We start from the raw sequence: 27,351 nt of genomic DNA on the forward strand, positions 1-27,351 counted from the left end.
CGATTTAAAAGATCTTGGGGCATGCGGTGAACCACGAAGAGGTGCTCAGGAACAAATCGACCGTGTCCACGGAAGAAGAAAAAGGCCCACGACATCCTAAGGCCACTTTTTCTCTATCTTATGCTTTGCACGGTCCACGGAAGGTAAGAGACAGAGAAAGGGTGAGGGGGAAAAAGGAAGAGGGAGTAGAAGAGAGCAAGCGCAGGTTGTGCAAAAGAGGGGATAAAAAGGTGAAACAAAAAGCCGATTATGTAACCCGGGGGATGAAATACGGGGTAGGTATGGGGGAGAAGTGTTGGCCCGGACACAATAGGGTAATTTTCACGCGAGATTTGGGAGGCGATTTCGCGAGAGAAGGAGCGTCAACGGCATCTTCTCCAAGTCGCTATCCTTTTTCGTACCCTCCGTTTCTTTGGATAAGCCGTCTCTCTTGGTTCCCTGTCTATGCTTTCCTCCCCCAGTTGGTTCCTCAAAACCCTCCAGGTCCAGAAGCGTGAGATACGACCGTCGAGGCTATTTCAATGTACCGACGCGTTTGTTATTTCCTACCACTTTGTTATTCAGAAGCGGAAAGGCGAGACTCCAGAACAAATAGCCTCTTTCTACTCGTCCGTTTTCGTTTCCTCACCTTCACTCTACCAGAATGTTTCTACGAATAACATATGCTCTGACGTTTCTTCCGTTAGTTTTACGTGAGCATTTTTTCTTCTGTTCTTCTCTCTTTCAAAAATAACCATATATAATTTAATTATTAATACTATAAATTATTTAGTACTGTGGAATATGTATGCGTAGCAATTCCTACAATTTAAGCTTCGTCGAATACAATAAACTATTCTGTTGAATACTTTATTTACTTATAAATATTATATAACATTCCTATGTTATGTTTAACTTTATCAGATCTATTAACGGAAATTTTGTTAAGGACATCTATGTAGGATGATAAATCAGAAGCTTTAGTGTTTTAAGAGTAGATAAATAGTCGCCAAATGGAAGAACTATGTAAGTCCAAATAAACACGTTAGTGTTCCAAATTTGCTGCCACAGCGTTCAATTTCAGTTTTCAAGAACCACGCAATGATGTATATATGATGTATATATTTGATGTATATATATACTATATCTTTTTTGGTTTAGGTCAGATTTTGCTTAAGTTTGTGTTAGAACTAAATTAGATCTGTATTTAGGTATAGATTAATTTAGAGGTAGTGATGCGTACTTTTTGCGTAACTTATTATCTAGAATCGAGTAGAGTTACCTTTCTAAGATACTATGTCATCGGAAACTTTGAGGAATCTAATTTGTTTCGATTTGTATTGTCAGAAGGAATGTAGTGGTGAATGTATTTGAGAGGCGCTAATATTAATTTGTTGCAATTAATAAAATTTTAATGTAGGTAAAGGCGAACAGGAAATAAAAGAAAGTTTTTAATACTGTAGAGTAGAAAAAATTTAAATTCTTTGGTCATCCGCATTCAACGATTATTGAATAGTGTCATCGACTTCTAAAATTGCGTATCTGAGATACGCCTGTTCAAAATTCCTTTGATCACTTTTAACTGTATTACCCTCGTACACGGCAATTAGTTTAAGACTGAGAAATAATTACAAATTATACTAACCTTTATAGAACATCATTACTGGAATTAATTGGTAACACTTCGAAAACGTATTCTAAACGTCTTCAAAGTACATACATCACAATTGATAGTGGTCATACTCTTGTTTATGTGTCACACACCGTAACGTTATAAGCTCCGAGAATGTATACACTTAGTACACCTTTACTTGGTATTATTTACAAGTGGGATAAGTCTAGTACTACCATCATGTCTAATCATTGGAAATCTTAGAACTACTTAGATAACGAGGGATATCATAACCTAGTTGTAAACTATAAAATGAATTTCACCAATCTAGATAATATACACACGCAAAATCTAAAACGTGATTGGCAAGAAACTAGAGCCAACATTTCGTGGAAGTAAAGATTAATATAGTGCGTAATTTTTTTTTTTGTTTGAACTGTTTCGAATCTAACCCAAACCGTAAAATACTGTAATACATGACATTAAATATTCTTTTACATGTTTCTTGAAAACTGAAGCCTGGCCTCACTGAAAGATCATCGAAATCGATGAGATACGTTCTCTCCTACATAATTACCAACTGATATTCTCAAATTTATAAATAATTGTTTTGAATGAATTCTGAAATATTCGAACATATTGTGCAGTGCAAAAACAATGGATCATATAACCATTACTTGTTTTTAGTAATTATTCAATTTTCTACATGTCTTCCGTCCATTTCTGCACAAGTTTGACATCTTTGTATCAGAGACCTGCATACTCTGTCAGAAATTCAAGCAAGCTGTTGTGCAACCAATTTGCATACATATGTAAACGCGTAATATTTTTCAACTTAAAATTTTTTTATTAATTTAACCCACATATGAGATGAACTGAGAAAAATATACAAATATCTGAATATTTCAACTATAGTCGTTTAGAGTTTCATATTTTTCTGCGTTCTCGTTTCGAAGAAAATATTTCCTATTTGTAAGTACTAGAATTAATGCGTCACCAAATTCAACACCACACTTTGTAACATGTTGTTCATGCTACGTTCGATAGCGATAATTAGAATTGCGTTGCGATGTCGTGAAGTTTTATTGTAGAAATTTCTTTTATATTTCGTGTAAAATCGTTTTACGTCAATAACTCCTAAAATATATCATTCCATAAAACCGGATCTCTTTACGAATACAATTTCACGTATCGCTATTGCGTCGAGAAGTATATCCCCTTTTTCTCTTTATCCCAAAGATATATCCACCTACTTACGTTACGTATAGCCGGTATTAAGATAAAGTTGTCGATGAAAACAGAGTGACACTCTACTACTTTAGCAACTAATAGTCCGGGGTATACGAGATCACTTACCTGTAACAGAGAAGAGAAATATAGTGTTAATATGAGATCTATAACGATTGAATAATTTTAAATTTTACTGCTCTACTAAAGCTAAAAATATAAAATGCATATATTACACATACGGGGTGTTTTCGAAGTACGTATTAGGAAACGGTAAATACTTATGTAGTTTTTCTCGTTATCTGATTGGTTTTCTACTTCATACAAATTAGTTTCTTATTCTTACGCATGAAGTCAGTAGTATTGACTTTACCCTTACCTGATATTTTAAAACGGAAAGATTTAAATGTTCTATAGAAATTGGTAACATTTCATGCCTATGAAACCAAGAAAATCTTCAGCTGAATAGGCGTCGTAAAAAGGAGACATGCACTTATGGAAGAAAATAGGGAAGAGAAGAAATGGAGACAGATGGTAGGAAGAAGAGGAAAGGAGAAAGGAGATTTAAGCGTGTAATTGGCTCAGCTGGTGTTGACGGGATCCTATCATCAATACCTCATCAACCGCTCCCAGGAAACCTGTATTTTCTCTCACCTCCTCCCCATCCCTTGTATTTCCTTCCCTAGATGCCTCAATACTTGTAGCGAGAGCTCAACGAATATTAAATACACAGTCTACTCGAAGACCATGATAGGACTCGTAAAAAAGTTCGCCAACGATTCGATGAGATCTACTGCTTATATCTTATTGCGTTTATAGCGATAGTCGAGAAAATATATTTACATACTTATTTGATCAGTCATAGCGTTTAGCGACAAATTAGACGTACAATTAGGTACAGCGATAGCAGATAGTGTCAGTATCAAATATCAAAATATACATGTGTATAAGACCACATATCGTTTTCTGTTTATCCGACGAAGTCATGCAGCTAACAAATTAACCCTCAGTTAGACTCTATATTTATACAAGTGAACTAAATTGCTATATAAGTTTCGTAAGTGCGATTGAAAGATTGAAGGTACAACCCATTGTATTTAATATGATATTTTCAAATCTATGATTACACTGGTTTACAAAATTTGACTCATTTTTTATTATACAACGTTTAATGCCGGATATTAATAATATTTTTTATGCTGAATCCGCATACAGAACCCAGTAATTTTTCCTATTATAGTTTTCATGTGATTCCGCTTTTAATCATTGAAAAATGCTGATTTTGCTGTTTTTCTGTAAATAATGCTGTTCAGCTAGATTTTTTCGCAGACAATATTTGTACTCATCCTTATGTAGTTTTTCTTACTGGTTCCGAATTCGGAATTCATTTTTCCTCTTTAACGTATAGTGTCTGTTTAATTCCTCTTTGAATCAGTGAAGCTCGCCGTTTTGTTCTTACATCATAAGTTCTTTAAATAAGCTAGAACGTTAAAATAAATAATAATTGATCCCTTTATTAACTCCAGAGCAGATCTCAAGAATAGCAGTAACGGTAATTTTGTAATCAGTAATATAAAGTAAGCAAACGAAGAGTAGAGATACGCGGTTCACTTGAGCACAGATCCCCGTGTCAGAAAATGTACGATATACGAATGAAGCGGTGTGTTTCAGTGGTTCATTAGATAAAACCTATTCGTGATAGGGAAAAACGGATGCTGGATTTAGATTCAGCAACAAAAAATACATAAGAATCAGTTTAAATATTCTCTGTAACAAAAATCGTGTTAACCAGTATTAGATGTATTTATAAGATAGTAAAACTTCTTCAACTTGTAAACATGTTACACATTTAACATATACACATTATATGCATATGAGACTACGCAAGTTTGGAAATTCATACTCTATCCCTACACCGTGGTCAAATATTAAGATCTAGTAGTTGAAAATCGAAAATACGAACTTTTAGTTGAAGTTACTAGCAGGCATAGTTAAACGTAAAGTTAGATGTAAGGTTAGCATAAAGTTTGGTAAGTGTTATTTTCAACTGTAATTATTCATCTTAGTGCTCCTATTTTTTATTACATGGAGCTATTTTAGTACTATTACACGTGATGAAGTCTCTGTGCGGAATTTTCTTATTCTTTTTTCAAACTAATACATTGTAAGAAGAACTTTTATTTTAATATATAAACTGCCCTTGATTATTTAAATTCCAGCTAATTTTATGTACGTCTTTTTCCAGACGTAGTACTAATACATTTCTTTGTGAGGTTAAATGAACATAAATTAGTAAAACATTTCCAAAATTTAACATGATAATTTTCAAAAAGAAGACATAACTTATATAATAATTCTAAATATATATGTAGTGAAGTTATTGAATGTTTCAAGGTCTTATATGATACCTACAATATATTATTATCTATTAAAGATTTTTTTTATTATAGTTTAGAACACAATACTAAAAGACTACAACTGACGAAATTGTCATGCTCGGGGTACGCAATTCTGTCATATTATAGCGGAAAGGGTTGCTAACTTGGTTTAAGAGAATTCTCTTTCAGAGTTTACTAGTCATACTGATCAGATTATCTGTGCTGGTACCACATTTGCATACAAGACAAGCCAAGTCTTACTAAACAGAAAGCTTTGTGTAAATCATCTTGAAGCCCTTACGTGTTCATGTCGTCTTACACCAATGTTTGATGTTCACCAGTTCATTGTCTCTTCATGTCTTACTTTAGTGTTATTTTACGATTTTATTTATGAGTTAATGAATATCTCATGGGTGGTGAATTCGAGAATACTAATGAAATTGGGATCATCTACCTTATAGGAAGATAAACATGTATACATTAAAAAGCTTTTCTTTTAAGTCCATGTTTTTGTATGCAAATGGAACTTTCGAATTCCTAAAACGATGTTCTGAACCATTGTACATGCACCATGACGACTACTTCTGTTCAAAGCTAGCTAAATACTACTTTTTCATGTATTAATGTATTCTATGGATATTTTGAAGTACCTACTATATAATGATCTAGAGTGGAGTTATAATAAAAATCACCGTTAGGCTAGGATCTGAATGCATATATTTCTATAGGTGTGTAAAAAAGAGGGTACTTCAACAAATATCTTTTTGAGGAAGTAGATTTGTTATAAATTACTATGAGTATCGATAAAACTGAAGGAGCTGCAATGAGTGTGCAAAGAAATCACGGTACGATTACCATTGTTATGAATGAACAAATTACAATTACATAAATGAACAGAGCAGTACCTCATATTAAACGCCGTTTTGCTAGTTCAATAAATCAAGATATAACTTTCAGTGTTATAAAGTAGATAATGAAGGTTTAACAGTAATTTAAAGAAACAGTTAAAATAGTTAACTGTTATATATCAAATGGAACTTACCGAGGGTGACGAATTGAATCGGACATAAGAACAAAGTCTTGAAGAAATTAACATTGACCGAAGTGAGAGGCAAAAAGAAGAAGGAGTGACACGAGTAAAAGATTGTGGTTTTGGTTTCCTTGAGTGGCTTCGGTGGAGGAAAAAGAGAAAACGCTGAGCAAATCCGGACCGTTGATACGAAGAATCCTGGTTAATCCGCAGACTTATGCCTCGGTAAGATGGTCAGATTTATTTAGCTTAGTACTATAAAAACTACTAAATATATGTGACTACTTGGTAGTCGACTTAAATTTAATCAATGTTTCTATAAACGCTAGATATCTTTTACCCATTTGCCAAAGATATAGGAAAATCATACGCAATTCTTTTCAAACTGTAAAATATATTATTCATTTGTTGGAACAATTAAGCTTTACATACATAGTTCCAAAATGTGCGAGGTTTCTAACTTATTAGTTCAGAACGACGCGACGGTGGAGAAAATTGGTCCAATTTCGGTACTAATCCCACTGTCTTGATAATTTTAATTTCTGGATTATGTATTTTTATGCATTTACAAGAATTTTACACGAGTACTAAAATTACAGAATATAAAAAGTAAAGTACCAGTGATACTATGAGAAGAAGAATCAAATTTTTAGGTAGCACCCATTTCTTGATCTGTATTAATGAAAATACATATACATTCATGTAGCATTTACAGTCTATTCATTTATATGTCTGTTTAGAGTGCAATTCACATATTTGTTATAGCATAAATATCTAATAACATGTGCTGATAAATAGGAACAATTTATCAAATTTCAAGCTATAATCACTGTGAGTTGGTAGTGTTACAGCGTATGTGCATTAATACTTTTTTCTAGCGGTTCAAAAAGAAGGAAAGTACAGTTGCAGGTTTTAAATGTGATGACGCATAAAAATACGTCAAATTAATTTCAAAATGTGTTATAGTCATCTACCTTACAAGAAATTAGAAAATTCGCAAACTATAAGTACTTAAGAGTCAAGGACTGCAATATTTGAGAAATTGGAAATACGTATTTGGAAATTAAAAATGGAGTCTTGAATGGAGTTGGAGTCCTTCAGTGACCTCATTTTGGTATGTTAAGGGTTAGACGAAACAAAAAGGAATCGTACGCTTTATATGTATATATAAAAGTGAAAACATTAATTCTTCAATTGATTAGAAATTCTTAATTTCAATAGATAATGTATTCGGAAATAATGTAATACATTTATATTCGAGTGCATTCAAGAAATATCCGTATACGAATCGGTAAACTCTCTCTTCCATCAGTTCTAAATTATCCTCAAGCTAGACCAGGTAAACGTTGCTGATCAGTGACGACTTTATCATGGATTAATTATGGAAAATTAGCCGATCGAACGTATCGTGCCGGAGGAAGCGGCGACGTAATTGGATATTAGCACTCCCGTATTTGCAGCGTCTCCTACTCGACCTAGCGACGGCAACAACAACACCAGTGTCAGCCAGCGTGCCAATAGCGTCATCGTCATCATCATCATCATCATTATCACCATCATCATGATCATCGACAAAGTCATTAATATTCCAACCGTCGTGGACAACAGTGGAACGAATCAAACATGACTGATTCGAAGAATCACTCTCATTTCGTTATACACAATAATCAAAATAAAATTTAAATATTTCATTTCTATGACATTAATTTACTTTATTAATTCGAAAAAGGATTAACTATAGGCATCGACTATTTTACACATTTTTATGATCGAAACGCCAAATCATGGTATGCGAACAAGCAGTTAAAACGTAAAATTGTAGCGATAATAATTAAATTAGTCTTGTCTACTCCTTCGCTCAAATATGTTTATGTAAGAAGCGATTGAAAGCTTTGGTGAGATTGAACGACAGGATAGTGTCCATGTGTACATGTACTGTGACTGCCTCATATTTGAAAAGCAGAAAATCAATTTAATTGAGACTACAGCAACTGAATTTCTGTCGTATCACAGTTGCATTCCCCAAAGGTGCGCACTTGACAATTCATGGACTTAAAGGATGGTGCATGAAGTGTACTTATGGGTACGAGGGGTAACCGGAAAAGGCGAAAGAGGAATCAAATGGAAATTATGACTAAACTACTGTTGTCGTTTCTATTATTCCACAGTAAGCTGCACTCTTGAATGACACAGAAGTTTAAAGCTTATTACATGTTTAAATATTTAAAATGTAATAGTTATAGAAAGGTAAGTAACCCATATACACGACACTTTATGCTTTCTAATGTTATACATAAGTAGAATGTAAAATATGTTACGCTGCGTAAAGGTTACCAATAAGAGTGTATAATTAATCATATTAAGTAATAAGAAAACTTTGTAACTGTTTGTGACTAGAAGGGCAATGCAACGATCTAAACTGCAACCTTGTGCGCTTGTTTTAATTGAATGGTAAGGACAGACAATAAAGACATTAGAGACATTACACACATTTTAAATTGATCTATAAATTACAAACGGACTTTGTCTTTTCTCTCATTAAATTTCGGAAACTTAAAAATGTTTTTATAAATAATACACATCTAATAAATTATATATATATTTGTATTGTTCAAGCACACAAAAGCGTATTTCTGCACGCTTGTATCCAATCCTAATTTAAAATCAGTATATATATATATATATAATATTTTTAAAATTTATTCTTTTATTCTTAAAATTTATTATTTTAAGTATTTTTGAAATACTCCTATGTTCTCGACAAAACTGATTTTAAATTAGGATTGGATACAAGCGTGCAGAAATACGCTTTTGTGTGCTTGAACAATACATTCAATAAGAAAAACTGTCACCGTCTGATCAATGACTTTCTCTACTGTAAGCTAGAAACATTCCCCTCTTTCTGTTTACCCCTCAAATGCCTAAACCTTGAATTGTACTTCGGCACACTCATCCACAGTTAAAATTCAAAGTCAACTTTTTCGAAAACGAAATACGATATCAACAAATTTTATTTCATATTTTCCACATATTTTTCCATGTAAACTCACCATCTTCCCGCTCATATCACTACCTCTGGGATACCCTGCATAAGTAGGTTTCAACGCAAGGAAATGTAAAAAATGAGGTTTTATAAATTGATATTATAAACACTTTTCAATTTTTAAAAAATAAGTTCCTCAATCAAAAAATATAAAAAAATCCTCTAATGTGTAACATATTGCCCATAGTATTTCAATTTTTTCATAATTTGTTATTAAGCATAAATAATGTTTAGGACATTTTTATCATACTTACTCAGCTATACGCTCTGGAAGAAAATGACATTTGTCTCCGTTCTTCTTTCAAAACCTCATTAAAATGTTCTTTTGACTTAATATGATGCTTAATATTTAAATAAAATCGTTTCTTTATCAGAAGTTAGTGTTTTATCAACGTCGATAAATAAGTACTAGTTTTTCAACGTGTGATGGTGTAGTACAACCCTAAACCAACCTCACGCTTTCTCTTCTACGAATTACAATCGCTTGGATCTAATAATAAACAAGTAATTCAGTATTTTCTTTCTGTCATATCTTTATACACCTATTTGTTTGAAAAACATAATATTTCAGTTCATCAGAAAATATTACATCATCTCAGAAATCAACCCCAGCATTCATGTGTTTTTGAGAGTATTCTAATTTGTTTTGTTTGTTTGTTTAACTGAGAGTCAATAATGGTTTCTTCCTGACTACTTTACACTTGATGCAGCACTCGTTGAGTGGATTTTAGATAAGCTTATTCCCTACTTCATGCTTGAATTTCCAATGCAATTTTTGATTCACTTATGTTTGATTTTTCTCTGATAATTCTAATTCTGCATTTTACATCCTTCCTTCGATGAACATTTTCTTTGTCAATTACATCTCTCTATGTTTTGCAACATTCCTACTTCTTTTATACGCTGACTGTCGAGTGAAATTGTAAAATGCATGTAAAAGTCATATGCCGGGTAAAGGGTTACGGCGCAGAGTGGTAGTAAAGATGTTCGCCAATTTCTTCACTATATTTTACAAAGTTGAACGACCTTTCTCAACAATTACAAATACGATTTACTCTATTTATTTAAATATACACATAACGACATTCCTTTCTTCTGATATTATTTCACTATCTTTTTAATTATTATAACTTACAGAGAACTGTAAATAATTGTTACTTATTTGTATTTGTTACTACTCATATTGATATAGAATGTGCAATCATATACAGTTCTTTTTATTTCCACATTTCTACTTGTACGAATAGTTTTGTTCCTTGTATTTTTCCCCTCGCACTTTAGTTTCGTAGGCTAGTTAAAAGTATTTCACTTAAAACTACATAAAACAAAGTAAACAAAATAAATTAGCATTACACAATAGAAAACAATGCCGAAACTTGATAAAAGGATAATATCAGACGTGAAGCTTTCTTTTCGAAGGATTCTAATAAGAACACAAAATTATCCTCCCCTGGCAGCAATATATTTTTTTCTGAAGAAAATCTCATTTCGCAGGCTAGTCTCGTACGGACTGGGATTTCGGGTCGGTCTGATCGCTTCGATTCCCGAGATATTTCCGCAGGAAAAAGAAACAAATCCGTGGACATCGAGTTAACCTCTTTTCACCCATTCTCCCTACCAATACACATTCTCACATCGAAATGCTGGCGGTCTCTTTGCCCGCACGTACAATAAACTAAAGTCTCATCATCCGCGGGATTTGACCGCGATAACACGAGCATCGTCCCTTGAGGGATGAAGATCCTGCGCGATCTGAAACCTTCCAAGTGCCCAGCACATTTACGCAACACTGAAATAATGATGAAAGACACCGGTAGTCACCATTTCATATCTTTGATCTGTATATGTATGTACCAACTTAATAGGAACAAAATTTCTTAGGTCTCTTAGGCAATTCGATGATTTTATCCTATTATATATACTATCTTTTTGATCTGTTAGGTAGATATAATAAAAAGCTCTTTTATTATTTTTCACATTTCGTTGTACATTACACATCAGAATCTAAAATATTCTCAAGTACTTGTATGATAGCGACCTATCCAACTGTCGTCTGGTGTAGACAAGTTAACTGTCGATCAGTGCAGATCAAACTCTTTTTCATAAGTGTTTGAACTCGTTTGCGTAGAATAACGAGTCTGACTCGTGGTTACAATTTTGAGCCAAACATGAATATTACAAGTCAGACTCGTGGTATTGGATGTCGTTTTCCATGATTTTGGGTCCGCATTTTGTCGAGCTAATTTGTACTGCAAGGGATTAATCTATTGGCGATGAAATAATCACTGAACATATCATTTACTTTATAAATTATCAATGCTTATTATTAAATTTCATAAAAATGGAACAACAATTTGAATAATTGTTTCCTATACATATGATAGGGTATACATATGACAGAAATTGTTTCCTGGTTAGCATTAGTTTCCGAGATACATACATATTTGCAACAAACCGTACTATTTTCCGAGTTATTAAACCAAATACGTATTTCATTCCTAACTGTATGGATACTTTTCACCTCTTTGCCATGAATGCCAGTCGATAAAAAAATACGTGTTGAATATTTTCGTCTAACCGCGGTGGAACTTAAAGACTGACACTTCCAGATGGTTTCTTCGTACATTGTACTGAATTATTTGTTAATACATTTCTGAAAACTATTTAGTTTGGAGAGTGGATAATATTATTGGATAATATTATTTCAAAATATTATCATACTTTATTAATTATTAATTATTCATCAACATAGTCATTAGGAAGTAATCATTTATGTTCATCATTCTGTTTGATAGAAAACCTGGTTCGAAAAATCAGTCTCCCTAAATTCCGATACGTACATTTAAGAAAATTCTCTCTCAACATCTTTGCTACATATGCAAACTTTCTTTGTGACTTTTTTCATTAATATATGTTCAAACCCTGAATTATTTTATTAGAAAACCAAAAACGAACATTTGAGTCCCACTCGGTGTGAACCCACGACAGTACACTTTAGCTAGTTAAAATGTATTGTTATTTAAAACGTTAGAAGACTAACACTAGCATTTCCTGTAGCTTCCAGTGTTAGCCATGCAGTGGTTTGTCCACAAATTCCTATAGCTCTCAGTATTAGTTATACACTGTATGTATGCTATTAGAAGATTCTTAAAACAAGCAATCCGCAGCATGGTTGACGTATTCCACTCAGCCCTTGGTTTGTAACATCCTGATTCAATATTTCCATAAGGGTTTTCATTCAATCATTTATGGCTAACATGAAAAGCTTCAGCCTCATCAGTAAAGAGTATGGTGAGGAAGAAGTTCGGGTTTTCAGTATATTTTGTAAACAGCTGTTGAGAAAATTCCAGTCTTTTCGGATAATCAAAATATATCAAGGCTTGCATATGTTGAAGATGATACGGGTTGTGTAATTGTTTATAAAAAGTTTAGAAAACCAATCTATGACTAACCTTCACAACCATTGATATCCTTCAAATGCTTATTTCTAAATTCTCTTCTACCTTCTTCAAAAATATGTTTCTCTTGATCAATGGTAGAAACAAATCGTGTTCGACCGAAGTTAGCCCACTATGAAGTAAAGGAACCAAATTCGCATGTGTAAACGATGGTGAAAGTTTTGAAACATTGTTGAGACAGCTCAGAAGCCAAAGTACGGCGATTGCAATGTTTCTCTGTATACAAACGGCGGGCCGTGTGAGTGTTCACATTCAACTACTTACATTTAACATACTGCAATTGCACTCTTTGCTTTTAGGACCTCTATAACATATAGTTTACTTTTGATCGTGCATGTTATACGCACACTTAAATTTTCCATAAATGCATGAAGATCCGCAACCTACTGATAACTGTATATCCATTCACAAATTGAAGTATTATGTTCGATACGAAACAACAATATTTAGAAAATATTAGTAATAGGAAGTGTCTTGTCTTCGTCAAAACAAAATATTTGAGTACAATAATAACGAAGTTTACGGTGTGACGGTGATCGAAATGACAGAGGGTTATGCAGGCGAAAATGGGGGCGTATGTGACCGCGGATCAACGGAAGCACCTTTTAATTTAGACAAATCGTCCCGATTAGCATAACGAGATAAATTATACTCGAAGACCCGACTGACAAGACTAGCAAACCCTAGAGGGACGTTCAATGATAGATGACCACTGGTCCATCACGAATATGGACGAAGCTTTTTCCATCCCTTTCTAATATACTCCACTCTAGAAGCTGGACTGTGACATGAACAAAGTCCAATGATTTTAAATAAAGAGGTAGAAGATAACGGTAATTCTTCCCTCAGGACTCACCGTACTAAGATGGGGTTACTTGTAATTGCAGTTCAAATACACGTATAAAAAGATATTGAAAATATATAAATGAAAATACGAAAATTTGCAAATTTGAAGATCTGAAAGTTTGAATCCGTTCGTGTTAGGGAAATAGTATTGGGGTTCCTGCCGCAGCTTGATATGTTAGGGGTTAATAAGTAGAGCAAAAGTCCAATGATCTGCCACATATAGTTTCGACCATAACCGTGTCTTACGAACGTAATTCGATAACTATCGTGAACCATGTGTCGCACAGTCAAAGAAGTAGCCGCTGCATGCATTGATCATTGATACTGTATTCAAGCACTCAATGAACAACCTAGACTTAGAGATATGTACGATATGTGTTCCATAATACAAACATACGTGTATATTCGTAATCGTGTATTAAATAGGACGTTATTGTCATCCCTATCTTCTATTAACGCATGATTTTTTATCAGCATCCCTACCACGAACAGTGCATTTGATGTTATATCAATAACATTTAATGTTTACGAATTTATTGGTTATGTACAGTGACTGTTACTTACAATGGAACATCCCGAAGTGTAAATGTCCGATTTTTACGAAATTTGGCATGTTTGTAGTTTAGTCAAAAATATTAAACACGTATTGTTTTTATCTGCTGATATCCATGTTAAAGGGGTGAAAACCACCCCCAAACTTAAGGGTAAAAAACATATTTGGCTTAATATCTCAAAAACTATTGTGTTTAGAGAAATTATGTAAATGGGGCGATTGCATATTTTTTAATGACAAATCCATCTATATAAACAGTTTTTGAAAATATCAATTTGTTTAAAAAATATGTCAAAAATAGACCATTGTTGTTATTTTCCTTTACTAAATATTGTTCGATCTATTTACAAATGTACATATGAATACTATGTATCAAAACACAAAATACGGATGAAATAGTTTTGAATTTTTACACTATAAACAAAACGATAGTAATCTTAGTTAGATTACATTTTGTGCGAAATTAAGCCTTGAAACGAGTGGCTTTATGAAAAACATATGCCTTTATAATGTTTTCATCGTTATATTACGATATAAATATTGTTTATTGTTCACTAAACATATAAATAAGAACAATGCTAGCGAATACTCGCAACGTTTCGCACTCGTTGCAAACAGTTCAATGGATTCAGTGTCGGTGATTTTCACATAGATGAAAATGCAGCAAGTGAAGGTGGTTTATAAATCATTTCTCATAAATAATTATTTACCACATTCGCCAATAAACATTGTTTAAATGAATAAATTTAAGAGAGAGTTCAGCAGCCGAGTGCTACTCATGTTACTACATTTACACTTTGGGATGTTCCTTTATAAGTTTATTTTTTAAATAAGTTCGTACTGTACGCATTTACAAAAATTAATTTGTCGGCCATATTTGCTTACATGCAAGATCGAAAATTCTTTTTAAATAATGTATAATTATTATAAATAATGTATAATGTATTCCTCTTCTTACAAAGAACAGTCAAATCACTTCATGGAATAGTTCTTCTGAAGTAAATTCTTAAAGTTCTATTTTCATTCGACATAGAGGCGTGTAACCTCTTACGAAGTATATTTTTTGATATAATTTTGCCTGTTTCGAAGGAAAATGATCACAGTTCTTCACATTTTACGCAAAAATCATAAATATTGTCACCTATAAAATACATTGGTTGTTATACATGAAGAAGTTTTTACAATTTGATAACTCCCTGTTTATGAGAAGGTCTTACTTATTGAATACTAATTGAAATAAGATCGAACAAACGAATCAAAATAAAAAAGGTTTAAGCCCTAATACATTTTTTGTTGTATCCAATTTGAATGGATATTAACAACATTAAGAAACCTTGAAACACGAAGACTTTTCATTAGTATTCAAGCAATGCAATAAATGCACACCACCACACATTTCTTATGGAAAACTGCTTGTGTCTAGTTTGCTATATTTTTGATAGGTTGCTACTTTCATAATGCTGATGAAACGTTTTTACAGACAGAACCTCAGAAAAGTACAACTTTTTTGGTTACAAAGTCCTGAGCTGATCAAAACTGCGGAGAACAAATTTTTAAGAAGGATGGAATGCTCCATATTTTTCAATGGAAAATGCGTTGTAAAAACAGCAAGAAACAAATTTACGAGAATGAATTTAATAGCACTGTATTGACATATATACGCACACACACGCGAGATCGGTACATTTTAGAACAGAGATGACGTCTAAAAACCGATCGAGCAATCCCTTCGTGGTGTATATCAGGTAATAGTACCTAATGCCAGCAGCACTCTAAATTTGAAAGTTGACATTTTAAAATTAGTGTGTGCAACATACATGTATAATTTAGTGTGTTGAGAATGTTTTCATGTCGACTACAAGAATATGTATCTGATAAAAAATATGTTTCTATTTAAAAATTTAAACATGATCTTCATAGAGCTTTTCAAGGTCATCATAAGATCAAATTAATGTCGGCATTATACGTGTTTTCTGGTACCCTATTATAACTTTTTATTACAAGACTTTCCCTGATTACATTTTTTTTTCAAGATATTTACACGATCTGAAATAAAACGCACGACCTGTATATTGGAAGAATTAAACTGTGTTTATTTAGATGTTGCAATCTAAGAAGCAAACATAATAATTATTTTATTTATGTTTAATAATTAAAATATCTCCTGTTCGCACCACACTTTGAGAACTAATAATACTGGTCTATAAAATTTTACTCATTTTTTGTTACATAATGTTTATTGCCTGATTTCTACACGTTCCGGGCTCAAGTGTTGAAGTAGCGAAATTGTCGAAAAAAGTTTGCTCACTCTCGAGTGGCGATATCGCAGCATCGCTTGACGTTCGGTCAATAGTTTTCCAACGTCAACAGTTGACCTCGATACATATATCGACGTAGCACAGGGCGCATTAGTAATATTTTTTACGTTGAATTCGAATCTGGACTTCGTTTTTCTCTATCACGTATAGTTCTTATGTAATTCCTCTTTGAACCATTGAAACACGCCGTTTCGCTCGTACGTCGTAGGTACGCTTTCTGGCGTGGCGATCTCCGCTCAAGTGTGCTGTGTTATATTATAACTAGTCTTAAGAAAACAATTAGAAGATGGTGTGCCATCTAGCGTCAGCGGCGCCATATCTCGAACTATCGTTAATTATAATCTAACATGTAAACTCACATTTTGACTATATATATATTTATCATACTCATTATAATATGCCTCTAAGTTTCATTTAATATCATTACTTAATGATATAACATACTGCATATTTCTAGTTTCATTTCGATCCAAACTGTTTATATTCTACTCCTCCTTTGCATACTTTGTATTACAAATTACAAAATTACCGTTTCTGTTGCTCTTCTTGAGATCTGCTCTACAGTTAATAAAGGGATAAATTATAACTTATTTTAACTGCAGAGAAGATTTCAAGAATAACAGAAACGATGGTTTTATAATCTGTAATACAAATTATACAAAAGAAGAGTAAAATATAAACAGTTTGGACCAAAATGAAACAAGAGGTACGCGGTACACGTAAACGAAGACCGCACCGCCACATACCATGTACGAGCGAAACGACAAGTTTCAGTAACATTAGTTAGAATTATATAAAAACCATACGTAAGAGGAACAAAAGGGGTTTCGGATTTAGATTCAACGACAAACAGTACATAAGAATCAGTTTAAACATTTTCTGTGACAAAAATCGTGTTGACCAGTATAATCGTTATTCACAAATACAAAATTTCCTCTCTGAAATATTGTTTAATACAGTAATGTTGCGGACGAGAGCCGCTGTCTATCTCCACTACCTTGTCTGATATGTGCCGCCGAGAAACCAATTCTTGGAACCATCGCGTTCGAGCTCGACGCCCGAGAACAAGGAGGCCATGAAAGACAAGGATAGCATTAGGGATTGAAATAGGAAAAATTGAAGTTTCTTATGTGCAAACGGATTTTCACGCAAGTAACACCAGTCGATTCCTTGCGCTCTCCCGATGAAAATGATATCAAACACGACATGATTCCGATTATTTATAAAAAAGACATATAAAACGTGGTTTGTAGAAAGAAAGCTCATGCTCATCCACGTATTCAATAATGTTACGGACGAGAGCCGCAACGAGACCCAAGCGCGACTCTCGTTCGTAACATTACTGAATACGTGGATGTGCATGAGCTTTCTTTCTACAAACCACGTTTTATATTTCATTAGATAATATTTCATTACATAATTTACCGCTTCGAAAAGCTCGAACTGGAATTTCCAATACTAGCAAGCAGGTCAGAAAACGAAATGAAAAAAACGGCACTAATTGTAAGTAGACCCTCCCTGGATTCGTGATGCTGTTGGTTTTCTTTCCTTTTCTGTGCTACCATGTAAATAGTAGTTTGTTCAAAAAAGAAGATATACTTGCAAGCGACTATATTCGCAAGCAGCACAAATGATTTGGACCCAGCAGTAGCTTTCGCGTGCGTGGCTTGGTTGCACAGCTAGTGATTTCTCCGGGAGTGATCGTAAAAATCAACCCTTCCAAGAGGTCCACGAGCCTGTGTGTGCCGCGCAGTTGTAATTGTGGAACTGTTGTCTTACCTTTAATGTTGCATTATGATGAAGTGTCTGTTATATTGGGTTTCACCAATTGACAGTTGATTATCAGAGTAAAAAAGTTAGTATGTGTGTGATGAGTTGTCGTCTAATATTTTTCGTTGTATTGATGAGTCTTGAACAATTTTAAATACATTCAAATAACTTCAAATGTCTATATAGGTATTCATAAGTCATTAAATTTTTACGCTACACATCTACCTGAAGAAAAAGAAAGGGTATTTTATAATTGCTGGTACAAACTTAAGTATAGTGATTCTATTTAAAAAAAATAAGGCGAAAACTTAAGCTCCTAGATCCTTCAATATCCTTATTTGTAGTGTTATCTGTTTGCAAGAAATTGTTGGCATTGAGTCACTTTTACAAAGAAGCTTGTAATCTCTATTTTCATTAACAATGTTATTTAGCAATTCATATTACTCCTGTTGATATTAATATTGATATTTTGGTGATATTAATATTGGATCATTTTACGCTACATACGTAGACTTAATTTCTATAGAAAACCGTAAAAAACATGAATATATAAAAAAGAAATTTCAATATTTATTACATATTACTCGTTAGATTAATTTAAAATATTGCCAGTGGTGAAATTGTAAGCAAAGCAGAGGTATTCATTTAGGTTAAATAACTTCATTACACAGAAAATGAAATAAAAAATTATCAACGGTTTCATACGGAGTTGATAATTAACATATTTATTGAGTAAAAATAACAGCACGTCATTTAAAACGAAAACAACGTAGCATTATTTTAGAATGGAAGAAATATGAAAACGACTGTTAGTAAAGCAGTGCTTTCATCGATATATGTATTTATGCCTGGAAATCGTTGTTGCCGTGTTTACCGGGTCGATCGTCTGTGAAGTAAGCCTACCTTTTATTATCTCTGTTGACGGCCGCTTAAGGCGATGCTGCGGAATGCTTGAGAATTTTAAGCAACGCCTGTATAAACGCGAAGAATAGTGCGAAAACTCGCTGTTAGGTGTGCATGTAGGAGAAACGCAGGCTCATTCTTTTTGTTTGTTCATGATGGCGTCGAGAAGACCGAACGGCACGGCCCTCAGGATTTTACGGCTTTTTGACGGACCACATCTCACGCCGACGAACAAGTCAGCCTCTCCCTGCGCTTAGTAACAAACTTGCAAATTTGCATGCATACGCCTTCTTCCTCAAGATCTAACGGGTGTTTCGAGGACATGTTCTAACATTTATGCGGTCATACACTTCAAGTAAACGCAAACACACCCATTATGTTTAGCTGAATTCATCCAATGCCTTTTTCACTTGTAATTTTGACTTATTTCATGCATCTACCACTGGCGATCTCTTTGCAAAGATGCCGTGAGTAAATATTAAGCAGATCATTCTGGAAATACATGTTTCGTTTGGAGCAAGAAGAAAGAAACTTCTCACGAGCATGATCGACTACCTGAAAGTACGTACAGTGGCTATGAAAGTAAGTATGACGCTATCATTATTTTATTTCTCATTCTCTTTCTGAAGTTTTTATTATATTTAAATGAATGTCCGAGCACACGTAACGTTTCATTATGAAAATAGTTAAAACATTTTTGAATTTAGATATTCTTAACATTTTCAGATGTTTATCAGATGTAATGGCGGCAGCTCAGATAATTAACCCTTAACTCCAAGCTGGAGTCACTTAAGGTTCTTAAAATTTTTTCTCCAACAATTCTGTGTTTCCAAATCTTTGAAATAGAAATTTTCAAATATTTCCAATACGAGTTTTCAAATTTTGATCTTTCGAACATTCGAAGTCTTTTTATGTACTACTTGCTTTTATGTTTGGTTTCCAATTTCTGAAACTCTGTGTTTGAAAGCAAACTGAAAGCGATTTCACGTTATACACGATAACACGGTACACGGTAAAAAATATTAAGCTGAAATTATTGAAGCCTCTTGTAGAATTTATAAAAACACTGTATCAGGCCTGAGGTTAACAAAATCAGTAAGACTCGACTTTGTAAATTAAACAAGCTGCTTTTACTGAAGTCAAACTGCATTTGTTAATTTTACAAAGGTCTATAATAGATCCTACAAAAGTCTACCCTGCTTATACTTAGTTAAGAGACTTTTGCAAAATCTGTATGACCATTTCTTTTCGTGTATGACAAGAATTAACTCTCCTAGATTGGTTAGTGTCAAAAGACACCGAAAAGCTGGAAACAATAAAGTAAAACTCCCAATACTCTGACGTTTAAAATGTTAAATGTCCTAGTAAATGGACAACTTAAAAATACATGTTCCGACACTTAAATCACGGCTCAGTAGCTGAATATACTATTTTATGATACTATTTTCTTAAATTAGCGTTAGAGTTCAAATATCGGGACATGATCAGCTACTGGTACATTTATTAGTACATTTATTGTCACGCTCGTTTTGGAATAAATCTGTAGACTCAGTAATTACGAATATTTAAATGGTTTCAAATTGTTTATTATATAATTTGTATCATGCTATATTTTGTTGTAAGTTTTGAATGAATAATTAAATTGATGTATTACGATAAAAAGTATAAATAACTGAAAAAAGTGTGTAAGTTATATTTATAATTTTATCTAAAGTAGTAAGTAAATACTAAACACTGTAGTGAACTTTAAATTGCTTATTCATTTTCTAACGATTATACTGCTAAATACTACTGGCTGCACTAAACAAATAAACTTCATTATTTGTGACAACGCAGCTAATATATGGTCTAGAATTCTTTATAAAAACATGTCTTCTTCAATGCAAACAAAAGCTTAAATGATGCAACCGTTTCATCGAAAACGTGTGTATACTACATAGAAAAATTTTCATATTTCCTGTCAAATAGAAAAAACGAATATTTATGTCAAAACTTGTTCATGTACAAAACTGCATACAAAAATAATTACCTCTGATAACAATTTCAAGATGATAAAGGCTATCTTCCACATCCATTAACTTCTCATTTCAATAGCTGCATTGCTTCTTTATAGTCAATTGTGCAATTCTTACTATAAAAGTATAATACATATACAAGCTTGGTTGTGTTCATTGTTGATGAATGAATTTACATACTCTTATTGACGTGGCATTTCTGATAAACAAAGGCTTTATCATTTATTTGCTGCAAGGTGAAAGAATACGTCGCAAGATATTTCGATCTGATTGCCTCTCAACTTGAAGGCTCTCGGTTGCCCCGATCGATCGTTAAACTTCCCGTTTAATCGTCGTGTCAAACCAGTGTTGTAAACTTATACTACCAACTTCTACTACTTTCTCAAGCTGCTGGCGGTACTTACGAGACGAGGCGAAATGGGACGAGATGGCACGACCACCGTCTCTTAAGAATTTACTAAATTTTAAATTGGGCAACATTCTTATACACGGTCAAATGTGTTGTTCTTATTTTCGTTAAATTCAAAGCAAGAAAACAACTTTGTTACTTGCACCCATTCCACGAACACGCTGATTTTTATTTCTTTTCAACTACAAAAGATTGAAATTGCTAATATTTTTTAATTACCACTGATTCAAGAAAGGAGAACAGGTAAAGAAATATTCCGGTTTCATTTCCTATACTTAATACAAGCGCGGATTGGTGCAACATTATATTACCTTCGATAATATTTATTCCTTTGTAGCTCATTATTAGTAACGTGTAGTTTTGCACATGCAACTTCTGTTATGGAGAAAGTTTTCTAGAGTACAATAACGTAAGCATTTTAGCAGAATTTCCTATAAAGCGATCGTACCAAATTTTATTTACCCCAGTATTCTGTTTTTATTGATCAATCCTATTTATTCATACGTTATGAATTGTGTAAATTACTTTATGACAAGATTTGTATTTTAATTTTCATGCATAAACGAATGATAAGGAAACTTGCAAAACAGGAATTACTTATACTACTTGATCCAATAGATATGTGTCTTGTGTAAATAGTTGGTCCGTGATAGAATTTCTATTTGTATGCTATGTATAAAGATACTTCGTCGTTCATAAAATAAAATTACTCAAGTTACTTGGTTGAATAGCTTCGTGGCTGTCAATTGAGACTACAAATTTCAGTATTACGTTGTTGCAAATTGCGAAAAAAAGTTGAAATGCTTCGTTGGCTGACGTTGAAGTCTCCGACTCGCGTTCATGGTAGAATTCTTTTCCACTCGATTCACGACTCACTCGCCATTGGCTGCAACTCTCGAATATCATTTAGACCGGACTATAACCGTCGATCCAGTGCTGTAAACTTATATTACCAGCCCAACTAATTTCCTGGAGAACGACCGGATCATATCTTCGATACGTTTCAGCTTCTCAACTAAGTAACAATTCCTGCATCTCCCCCATGCTCGTTTCAAATAACTGAATCTCTTAACGTACACAATTTACAACTAATATTTTTTATTTCAATACTATCGTACACTTTGATGAGTAGTATACAGTGATCGTCTACCACGTATTACAAAAAGTCTACTTCTCTTTTTGATATTTTACCATGTTGCTTCGTCCCTTCATCTCACGAACGTAAAACTAAAATGTGAAAGAGTGTTATGATTTTCCTTAATAATTATTTATTGTTGTTATACATTTTACACTATATACGTGGAAGTTGTTTGTCGAGTTTTAAATCATGTTTTTTCTTTTTATTATTAACGTTACATATGTTGCCTATATTTTGTAAGTTTATCGTACTGTAAACTGGATTGAAATACTCATTACATATGTAACTCGATACTGTGAAATCTAACTTAATACAGTCCTATTTCCAACTAGCGTCGTTTTTATTAACAATGCAATCGGCATTTGTTCAAAGAGCTAAATTTATATTCACATGCTCAGTTTTCGTCAAGTTTAAAAACAGGTTTTGTGCAATAAGATTTGAATTGTAATCGTAGTTATTATTACAGTACAATATCAGTGATCCGAATGTCGATTATCAAAATTTTCCTTATTCAAATGATCAATTATCCGAGTTATTTTGGATAGCTATGTATTTTGGAACAGTATTTAAAAGGATTAGTTTATTTTTCTAAAGCATCCTGTTTATTAAATATTCTGATTAAATATGTAGTTATATAATAAATATTTACATTTAAAATTTCGATTTCTGGTTGTTATGTGACGCATTTATAAATTGGGTTTTCTTTGTCCACTTATCTGAAAGATGGCTTATCCGAATGGATTTGTCTCCCAATTTGTTCGTTCTACTGTATATTAAATTCAATTTGACGAATTTAAATTTCAAATTTGATATGATTTCAGATAAATTTGAGAATATATATTGTCTTTGACTTTGTAGTATTGGAAAAACATTAACTTTTAAAAAACAAGAAAAGATCATATAATTGAACAACGGTTCGAAGAGAAGAAATTAGACTGATCAGCAGGTCACTCGCATGAGTTCTATGTATGTAGAAAATATGTCGGCATTCCTGATAAAAAGCGTTTCGAAAGAGAACAAATAAGTGTCATTGGTAAATGAATTAAAAATTGCAGTTGAAGTATGCCGAAGAAACATTGTGTAAATTAATAAAAAATTCTGAGTTTGCAGAATCAAACTTTTCAGTTACTTAAAACCCATGGAAAATGTACAAGATGCTCAAATAAATATACTGACATGCTAATATTAATATTCTCTGAATTATTGTATGTGAACCTATACTTACGTCCCGTTCAAAAAGGTTCACATTTACTTATTATTGTTACTTTTAGATCAGACAATCCATGAATAAAGTGTTGCTCTTAAATAATATGGCGATTATGGTCACAAGTAACAATTATAAGAACAAAGTGAAAGAATTCTTAAATTAATGAGTCTACCTTTTTATAATGAACAATATATCGTAACAAATATGACTCATTATATGTAATAAAACCTTACTCTCCTCAATGGAATCGGTGAGTTAAAGAACAACACAAGTCCATAAATCATATTTTGACATAGTTGAGCGTAGATCTGTACATTTTACATATTTGGATCCCAGAGCCGGAGTGTATTATGTTCACTTATTTTCTGTGTGACTTAATACACTTTATCTCTGGAGTCCAGCTATAGTTTTAAGGTTATTTGAAGATTGCTAATTTTGGATTTGTGCTGTTCTCCAATACACCGATTCAATTAAAATGAACTATTTAACATTTTTTCATTTTTCAAGATATATTGAAATATTTCAAGTCCAAAGTTGGAAAGTACTTAGGGCTTTCTAGATTTCTGCTTTGTAGAGATCTAGAAATAGTCTAATTTATTTGTCTTAACTCCTTTTCAGATGCTTTGACTACTTTATAATGTCCTATGTATGTATCATTTACTAATTGTAAGTTAGACAGTTTCGTCTTCTAAGAACATATCTTTGTGATTTTTGATTTGTTCAGTTAACAAGAGGACAAAATATCTTAACATATAAAAATAATTGTTCAGCTGAATTTAAAAGTGTTTCATAACAATAATAATAACGATAATGATCATTATTTTTTAGTCCTTACATTCATTTTTTAATTATAAAATTAATAAGTATACATTCAAATCATACGATTTCAAGTGTTTACTATACGTATGTATTATTATAAAATATTCTATCTCATTTCTTTTATAAAGTTAATCTAAAATATTTAACTAACTTCTACGTTAATAATACATTATCTGCCTATACGCCTACCCTAAAAAGTCATATCCGCTGTTACTAAATAATGAGGAAATTTGTTGAATTGATTGGATAAAAACAAGGACGGTACAAATAAAAGAACAGAACTTCAATGTATTCGGATGTTTCGAAATGCTAGAGAGGATTTTGACTAATGAAAGGAGTAACGATATGATGGTGAGTCCTATTTGTTTCAGTTCACACATAATTCGTGAACGATTCACGGAAAATGTAGGTAGGTAGATACAATAGAATGTTAAAAGAATGTATAGCGGGAAACACGTTTGGAAGAGCTTTCGAAATATCGTTGGAAGGCTGCGATATCTGTCGGCCTAGGGGGCCACAGACATTCAAATGTCAGCAGGGATCAGTGAGCTGACACATTTTAGCAGCTGGAAATATTATTCGCGGTCGTATTTACATCGTCGTTCCTTGCGACGTCCACCGTCGAGAAGAGAAATCCGAATGGGGGGTGAAAGGAGCAAACGAATCGTAAAAGGGAGAAAAGAAGAAGGGCGATAGGGGCTAGTGTCGTGTAAGAAGAAATACAGGGTATCGTGGTCGTTTTCGTCTACGTGAATATCTCCTTATTCTGACATGGCTTAACGATTCAATAACCGATCGAAATCGGCTGTTCCGATGTAGAAATACGTCGACCTCGTATGCATTCAAAGTGTTTTTTCTCGATGCCCGTGTCCTGTCATTGTTATCCATCGTCTGTGGGATTTAAGTGCTTTCTGCCACTCCATGAACCTTCAAATTTTCTCCCTTTTCTTCAAAACTTTTTTCTCTCTTGTCTAAGCCCAGACATTTTTTCATTATTCAACTCTACTGGTAGAAAACAAAACAGTGTTTAACTGACAATCAGTCGGCCATAGTGTAGGTAAATGTATCATCAAATAAGTAAACGTTTTTATAACAAATCAGAGACAAAAGTGCGTAAAATCAGTTTCAAATGCCGATAATTGGTCAGATATTTCTAGTTACATGATCCACATATATTGAACTGCTTAAAATTGCATAAAAAGGACTACAATATGGCGTCATCCTAGAAAAACATTAATTACTCAACATTGTGTCGCCGCTATCACCTATGCATAATTTCGTTAGCTTGTAGGTGTCGGCCAGCGTCACATCTACGTGAAACGTCGTTAGTTAGTTAAAGGCTTGCGAATTTTTCAGAAACGTACTACATCTTATTTAATTCTTGTTTCTCACAAATAGTTTGTTGCACAGTTCACATGAATAAACGTAATATCTTACAAAACGAAAAATGTCTATTTTAAGCTTTCTGTTATTCCATACAGCTAAATATACAAAAATATCCGTTCAACGAACGAAATAACAATACTTTTCTATAGTCTGTGTTACCCATATTGTATATTGTGAAATTTTTAAGTTTGTATATTTCTGTTATTATTGTATTCATAGGATATTATAAGTTTGTAATACTGTTGAAATATTAATTGGAGAACGTAAGAAAAATTGATCGTCAGACGACACAGGACATACGGCTTTTAAAGAAATTTCGTCGGGGTAGACGCAAGAAGACGTTCTGCAGGGTTCTACGATCGACGCAACGCTTCGGGAAAATTAAATGATTATGGGTAAACGATATCAAAGGGGAGACGAGGAAAGTAGAAAGGAAGGTACGTGTATTTCAATTCTTCAGCCTGACAGGGCCGCAAGATTGCGTATTTTTAGCAGAAAGAGGAATGATCCACCGGACCCCCTCACTTCTCGACGCCCTCGAGCGAATTTCGTCTTCCGTTTCGTTTCACACCGCGACGATTCGTCGGAACGACGTCGCACACTTAACCATTCCGCGTAACGTTCGAGAAGACATTTTTCGTTGATGTTTTCTTATGCTTTCCCGATCATCATTCCACATTTTTTCCTGCAGTTTTCCTTGATAAATACAAGACAGGCGGGTTATTAATTGTACCTCACCTGTACCTCACCGATTTCCATAACCTTCACAAAAATCAAAGTCAACGTTCTAAACAGTTTTTACTAATACATGTAACTGCTGCACGACTTCAATTTTCTAATTACATGTAAAAAATTTTTTAATACCACATATGTATTGTATTGTTTTCGAGTTTGGATCAGTTTAAAAAAAGTCATTACACGCTAGGCTAAACGTTAAATATACTAAATAAAGCATAATACTAAAAAACACAATTATGTAGCTGTCTTAATCAAAGTTCTAACAAGGCAAAAATTCTAATACATATATATGTGATATAGTGTTGCTTGCAAACTTATAATGTGAAATATTGGCTTTAGTTTCAGGCTAAGTACACTTTCAATTTTGGTATGAGCACAACTGTTTGAATTAACGAACTTCATTTCCAGCAGTTAGGTACAAGACTTCCAACAATTAAATACGATGACAATACCATCAACAGCAAAACACAACGAATCAATACAAAATGTAATTACATTTTTTTAACATACCTAAACCTAACC

General features: G+C 33.2%; 2 protein-coding genes across 2 annotated transcripts in view; both read right to left on the reverse strand.

Moving 5' to 3' along the window:
• LOC143187512 (E3 ubiquitin-protein ligase Rnf220-like) overlaps positions 1-27,351 on the reverse strand; it is a 235,504-nt gene that overhangs the window by 137,397 nt on the left and 70,756 nt on the right. The window lies entirely within an intron of this gene.
• Positions 2,837-27,351, reverse strand: part of LOC143187491 (uncharacterized) — a 183,985-nt gene continuing 159,470 nt past the window's right edge. Inside the window, exon 3 of the mRNA XM_076391703.1 lies at positions 2,837-2,947. Coding sequence (XP_076247818.1) covers positions 2,940-2,947 — 8 coding nt within the window. The 3' untranslated portion in view covers positions 2,837-2,939. The remainder of the gene's footprint in view (positions 2,948-27,351) is intronic.

The sequence above is a fragment of the Calliopsis andreniformis genome, unplaced genomic scaffold (genome assembly GCF_051401765.1).
Source record: "Calliopsis andreniformis isolate RMS-2024a unplaced genomic scaffold, iyCalAndr_principal scaffold0048, whole genome shotgun sequence".
Lineage (NCBI taxonomy): Eukaryota > Metazoa > Arthropoda > Insecta > Hymenoptera > Andrenidae > Calliopsis > Calliopsis andreniformis.